Source organism: Spinacia oleracea, chromosome 6, assembly GCF_020520425.1.
Source record: "Spinacia oleracea cultivar Varoflay chromosome 6, BTI_SOV_V1, whole genome shotgun sequence".
NCBI lineage: Eukaryota > Viridiplantae > Streptophyta > Magnoliopsida > Caryophyllales > Amaranthaceae > Spinacia > Spinacia oleracea.
The window spans coordinates 107,127,153-107,134,706 of record NC_079492.1 but is presented as its reverse complement, the minus strand read 5'-3'; the positions used below and the strand labels follow the sequence as shown (position 1 = coordinate 107,134,706).

At 36.5% G+C, this 7,554-nt stretch overlaps 1 protein-coding gene across 1 annotated transcript; it reads right to left on the bottom strand.

The window, feature by feature from the left end:
- Positions 1 to 3,657: 3,657 nt before the first annotated feature.
- LOC110781930 (fasciclin-like arabinogalactan protein 4) lies at positions 3,658 to 5,183 on the bottom strand. The gene has a single exon (XM_021985975.2). The coding sequence runs from the start codon at positions 5,039 to 5,041 to the stop codon at positions 3,746 to 3,748; it is 1,296 nt and encodes a 431-aa protein (XP_021841667.2). The 5' UTR covers positions 5,042 to 5,183; the 3' UTR covers positions 3,658 to 3,745.
- Positions 5,184 to 7,554: the final 2,371 nt, after the last annotated feature.

Genomic DNA, 7,554 nt, shown 5'->3' with positions numbered 1-7,554 from the left:
GGTTAGGAATATGTGTTATTTTTCGGTTTTCAGAGGCCCTATTTATAGTAAAATAGACCAGAATAAGATAAATCTTCGAAATGGGAATTTTCCAACTTAGATATGTGCAGCGCTAGAAAATTCCAGCGCATGGATCAGGAGAGCTTGTTATTTCTAGCGCTTGAATTTTGTGCGTCATATTTGTTCTGGTGACAGCTGGATCAATTCTATCTTTTGCGTGATTGTGTAAGGAACAAACTTCAGCGTTGGAACAAAACAACACTTGGGTTCGGAGCGCTGGAAATTAATGACCCTCAGATTTCCAGCGCAGGAATTTTCCAGCGCTAGTGTTTTAGTTCACTTTTCCAGTCTTATCGGTTTTCTACTGAACCTTACTCACATTTTCTATCCTTGGGAGTACGAGTTGGGGTGCAACTCTTAGCCCTTATCCAACGATAAATCATAATGCGACTTAAACACTTAGATATTTTATCTTATATGGTTACTAATCTGGGCAGCATTCAGGCATAACAGTTACTATAAATAGTAGTTTCTAAAATTAGAAATATGGTTTACGAGATATCAGTCAGTCATGGATCGTTCGTGGCATATTTAGGAAAGCTTAGTCAAGCGGTGTTTGGTTTCATCGTTGAACACACCGTGTCGGGCCTAGGGACAAATGTAGGCGTCTATAGTTAGCCCCCACTTTGATTGCGTTTGAGAAAGAAGACAATCAAAGTATTGGTAGACGGAGTGTGTCTAAGACCTAGCTTGGTTAAAACTAAGTCCGAACGAGGGTCTCGCTAGCCCCCGAGTGATAACATTTTGACTGAAGGGTCATCACTGGTAATATCAATAACTCCCTCACGAATCATTAGGAATCTACTGACTCTAACTGACTCCTCACAGAGTCATCAAAGACGTTCAACGGGTAGAATAGAGTTTTTCGTAAACAGACACTTAACTTTTGACTTTTTAAGGACCGAAAGGCACAGAATGGGATGTAGACCACAGAATACGAAATACGGAATGACAACATACATAATATAGAATACGAAATATGGAATACAGAATACGGAATAATGACATTTTTAAGCAAGGAATGAATAAACCTCAACACGAAATACGGAATAAGGAATAATACATTTTTAAGAAAGGAATGAATGAACCTCGAAACGGAATACGGAATATAGAATAGTGACATTTTTAAGCAAGGGATGAATAAACCTCGAAACGAAATCCGGAATAGAAAAAAGCGACATTTTTTAGCAAGGAATGGACAAACCTCGAAACGGAATCCGGAATACGGAATACAAAATAGCGATATTTTTAAGCAAGGAATGGATAAACCTTGAAACGGAATCCGGAATATGGAATACAAAATTGCGACATTTTTAAGCAAGGAATGGATAAACCTTGAAACGAAATCTGGAATACGGAATAAAAAATAGCTACATTTTTAAGCGAGGAATTGATAAACCTCGAAACAGAATACGAAATACGAAATTTTTAATAATGCTTATTTTTCAGTATACAGATTTTTCCAGAATGCAGATTTTTTTTGAAAATAAGTTTCGTACAGTTTTTTTTAAACAACTGTCACCTAAATGGGTTACGGTGATCTCGGAACACTGTGGCCTGTCAGTGGGCCGCCAGAATAATGTATAGAAGTTTTTTCGAAATACCGTTACTTTTCCGCGGGAAGCAAAACGGAACAAGGTTAGGCGGTTTATTCGATAAGAAATGGGATAGGTGTCCCAACATTTTGTCGGAATGGAACAATTGTGTGCTCGAAAATTCCAGCGCTTGAACTTGAGCGCTGAAATATTCCAGCGCTTGATTTTGAGCGCTGGAAAATTTCAGCGCAGGTTTTCTTTAAATACGAACAGCGCAGTGTCAGTTTACCTTTTCTGCTGCTGCTTGTTCGCGATTTTCTCATTCTCTCTCACTCGTTCTTCCTCATTTCTGCTTGGTTTTGCACGATTTTTTCACGAAAATTGCTCCCAAGTTGATCTAATTACATATATGTAAATAATTTCGAGTTTAACTTGCATTTTGGCTTAATTTTGAGTAGAAATTCGTATGATATTTCATGTTAATAAAAATAATAATAAAATAAGATCATTAAAGAAGAAGCTAAACACAATGTCTTTATTTTGAACTGAATGGAACTGAATAAAGCTGAACTGAACTGAACTGAACTGAACTGAACTGGATGGAGCTGAATTGAACTGAATGGAACTGCAATTAAGTCTAAAAGAGCAGGGTCTTAATCTTACTAAAACACAATTACATAAGTTCCGAAAAAAAATATAAAAAAACAAATAATTTTGTTAATTAATTTTTGTTTCTTTTGAATTACTCCGAATTTAATTTCTGTTTAGTTGTTTTTTAGAAACTTTTTTTTTTGGATTATTATATTAATGACATCTTAATCCAATGATTGTTTGCCGAAAAATGACTCGGGGTTGGTATTTTAAAGTGATGTATAAAGTTTTAGGTTGTTATTTACAAATCTTAAAGTTAGATATTGTAATGGGCAAAAAAAAACAAATCTATTAGGTTGCATTTGGCATATTTTCCATTTTTCTGCAGTTAAACACTTAAACTACTCCCTCTGTCCCTTAATACTCGACTTGTTTTGACCGGACACGTTTGGCGATGCACAACTTTGACCACCAATTTCTTTAACTACATATTATAAAAACTTATAAAAATATTAACATTTTGAAAATATATATCAAGATGAAGCCAACAATATATTATATACTAACATTTATTTTCATATATTAGAAATAAAATAGGATCAAAGTGAATTATGTGAATAATGCATAAAGTCAAATAAAATAGTATTAAGGGACGGAGGGAGTATCTAGCTTAGCAATTGTGGTTCTGAAATCCTGATGAACTTCGCAAGCTGGGTTGAATTATTGGCAGCCCGTCCATAATCAAGTCGGACATGTTACATGTACATACTCCGTACACCAGAACATCGCATACCAACAAGTACCACAACATACCACATTCGCCGGAGTGAAAAATTAAATTTAGAAGATAATCGAAGATTTGAAACTCGTAATCCAGATGATGTTAAGACTACAGATGGATATTTTAATTTTCTGAAAACTCAAATCTAATGAGAGATTGATCTCAGCCAAATTGGTGTGATCCTGCAATTAAGAATAACACGGAAAATGTTGGTTTACTGTACCTCAGGTGATACTGGCATTGGCAGGCAGCAAAAGCATCAACATATTTGGTACAAACAGACAAACACAAGGACACACTCATAGTACAAACGTAACTTTGTGTTTCAGACTCTAAACCTCTATCTAATACTCGTATCTATGCACATTCTCAACCACCACAATTAAGATTTAAGACTATATTATCCAACACCTTTTCCCATCAAATTCATTTTGCATCTATACATTGTTCATAGATACACAATGACATCACCAACTTCATTAAAATTGGGCCTTTCCAATTTCAGTAACATCTAACAAACATAACTGCATTTCAATTTCAATTTCAATTTCATTGCTCATGCTTTTATACTAACTCAGTTTGGCTAATTCTTACCTGGGTTTTATTTCACAATCTACAACATCTTCCCAAATTTTCGAGCTAATATATAAACTAAAACCAATCATAAATGTATGTAAATCCATTGAAATATCAAATCAAATCAAATGAATTATAATTATATACCAAGAAATTGAGAAGAAGGATCAAAATCAATCAACCACATTTTGTCTTGGGACTTTTATGATATCAATACACATAACAATGCTATACAAAACATCATCCAACTCCAATTTCTTCCAAGTCCCTCCGATGCGTTCCCTTCTCGAAACCCCGGCGGCGACGATAAATGGCTGGGCCCACCATACCCATCACCGGGTGAACTCTCCGGTGCCGGCCCAATGAATGGGGGTTGGGCCGCCCCCATATACGGCCCACTCAGACTCCCACCCCCGCTCCTCAAGTTTACATCTTTGCTGTCTCCAAAGATTTCCTTTGGCAAAAGTACATTCGAAACCCCAAAAATTGCAACAGGGTTTTGATCGAAAACGGTTCTGATCACCACGGCTTGTAATATCCCCGTATTAATTGCAACCGAACCATTAACCCGAGATATATTAAGAGTAAAGCTTCCAGCACCGTTATCTTCCGTAGCTAAAGTGGGCTGAACCGGGTTTACAATCGACTCAAGCGAACCCAGTGGGTAATACGAGTGTAGGACATGGAATTTCAGAACCAAAGCTTTCCGGTCTGCCGACAATGCCTGTAATTGAACCTTTGGTGGAAGGTTTGCGAAGGCTTCATCGGTTGGGACAAAAAGGGTAATTCCAGCACCTCCTTCATCGTCTTCAAATTCTTGAACTACCCCTGAAGCTAAAAGCATCGAAGCCGCGACGTTAAAATCGTGGCCGTCGAATAACGCCTTCGTGATGTTCAACCCTGGAGGAGGGGGGCGTGTCTCGGAAGCCATCAGATCGAACCCGTACGGAACGAGGAGGGAGTCAACGGTGAAGATTGACAGATTGTACGGTACCGTTTTGAGAAGGGAGAGGATGTTGCAAGAGACCGAGTTGTTGTTCGGGGGGTGGAAGGAGACACCGCCATTTGATGGGTTGAAGGTGGCGTTGAGGGATCCGAGGTTATCAGGAGCTCTCCCGGTTGTTTGTAATAGGGTTGTGACTAGGGTTCCAGCGGATTGGATTCGCCGGAGATCGGCGAAAGTGAGGTACTGTAATAAGATGTGGTAGCGGATGACGTCAGCGAGAGTGGACGGAGATTCCGCCGGGAAATTAGCGGTGGAGCGGAGATAGGAGTTAGGGACAGCTAAGATAGTGAGGGAAGTCCGGCGGTTGAGGTCATCGGAGATACCGGCGGTGGTAAGGAGGGAGGTGAAATCAGAGAGATCTGGGTAATGAGAGAGAATCTGAGTGATGTTGAAGGTGTAGATAGGGAGAAAGAAGGTGGAAAGGAGGGAGTAGATGAGTAATGTGGTGAGGGTTAAATGGGAAATTAGAGGGGGGTTAGGTAGAGCTACCATGTTTGAGGAGTGAGATTAAGTGAAGTGAACTGAGAAAGAGGAGTGAGAAAATGAAGATGAAGGAGAAGGATGATGACGATGATGATGATGATGATGATGATGGTGATGTTGTTGGAGGAGAACATGAAAGTAGGAGGACTAAAATTATTACAGGTTTTATTATTATTATTCGTTTTATTTTATTTTACAAAAACTATTGAGTATGTTTTATTTTATTTATTAAAAAGAAATTATTTGTGTTTGATTTGGTGCAAGTTGGTACTACAGTAGTACTATTAATTTTAATTTTTAACTTATGATAATGACTCAAGGATAGAATATGTGATGGTGTGCGTTAGATATAAGCACAGTCAATTTGGGGTTGGGGATAATTTGGACGAAGGATTTAAAAAGTACTCGTACGAGTTACTAGTTGAATATTTCGTGTTAATTTTTTTAATTATAAAAAATATTCTTATTTATAAATTATAATAGCTACAATAAATTACTCCTCAATTCAGTATCACAGCAAATTTCTCATACAAAACTCCAAAGTATATAAATGTCTAATTAACAACGCATGTAAAATCCTTAACGATTGTCATCTCTCTCGTAGTTCCGCTTTCACACTTTTACTTAAATGGTTGTTAAAATGTAAACTCCAATTTTTTTTATATATATATTTTAAAGGTAATTTAAGGAGAATAATATATTAAGAACTTTTCCGTTTGAGAGTTATTTTTAAAGTCATGTTTGGATTGAGTGTAATGGATTAGGGGTCATAAATGTCAAATCACCTTAAAAGGAAGGTGAAGGAATATTTTTTTTTTGTTTGAGGGAAAGATTTAGTGCATATAACTCCCTCCGTCCCGGAATACTTGAACCGGTTTGACCGACACAGAGTTTAATACTTCCTCAATTCTTTATTAAATGACACAATTGTATTTTTGGCACTATTCATATAATATACTTTGACCATCAATTGTGATGTATACTTAACAAAAAATATAGTCATGTGAGGTCTTGTTATAATCGTCTCATCCTATAGATTTATAATAGGAAAATTTGTAATTATTAATCCAACCTTTGCCCGATTTTCTTTAATTAAGCCTACCTATGCGATATTTCTAAATAATCCAACCTTTATGACCCAACTACTATTATTAAGCCTAGATGACCGGTTACCTGCTACAAAGTCAACGTTAAAAACGTTGACAACCTAAAGTTGGTTTTCCTCCTAAAATATTGGACACGTCATCATCACTTGCCACGTAAACAAGGATTTCTTTTTTTTTTCAAAAAACCCTTAACCCTTCTCTTCTTTGTACCGTGTTACAATTCCTCTCTCCTCCATTACTGATGCTTCAACCACAATTGTACTGGTTCATGACATCATCAGCGATTTTCTTGTGGAAATAGGTGACTTCATCCACGCGCATTCAAATTTCGTCTCCAAAATCGTACAATTGAAGGTGAACTTACGAACCTTAGCGTTTTTGTTCATTTTTTGGTAAATTTTGAATTTATGGCTTCCTTGATGGTCAGTTCGTAAAAACCCGAGCTGTTGCAATAATATAGTTTTTTTTTATGTTGTGGGATGTTGGTTATTGTGGTCTTGTTGAAAATTTAGAAATAAAAAGAACCTTGAATTTGAAGAAGATCCAGATCCAACAGGCAATTGCTTTACCCCAGCCCAATTGCTTTACCCCAGCCATAGCAATTGCTGATTATTTTTGATGAACTTCGAATGGAGAGGTATAACCGTACGAGGGATCGACAATGGTGGAGAAGAGGTAGAAGAGAAATAATGGAGAGGAGTGCAGAGATGAAGCAGACAATCGCAGAGGAGAGAGGAACGAAAATTAAAATAGCAATTAAAGAAAATAATAGGAAAAAAAATTAAAAAAAATTATAATTGTTATATGCCACGTAAGGGTGAATACCGCCTATAGCAGGTTAGTAACTTGTTAGGCTTAATAATAGTAGTTGGATCATAAAGGTTGGATTATTTAGAAATATCGCATAGGTAGGCTTAATTAAAGAAAATCGGGCAAAGGTTAGATTAATAATTACAAATTTTCCTTTATAATATCAAACTTTTATAATTTTTAACCATTGATAATAAAAGGTATTAATGGTTGAAATATTGCATTGGCAAACGTGAAAAAAAATTGTGTCATTTAATAAAGAATGGAGGAAGTACAAAGTAATTGACTTATTATTTAATTAGATGATAGTTAATAGTGGGGTAATTTTTAATATAGATAGAGATATGTGTCAAACTTTTTAAAGGGGGAAGGTGCATGGGGACCACAAAATGACATGTGAAGGGGGTAGTTGATATAATATTAATAAAAAAATTCCATTTATAGAAACGGTGCAAGTAATCCGGGACGACTTTATAAGGAAAGCGGTGCAAGTATTCTGGGACGAAGGGAGTATTAATTTAGGGACAAATTGTCTATAAGTGCATACGTGGATATCTAACTAGGACAATGGTTCACCCAAACTTGTTCCGAACTCAAAGGCACTAA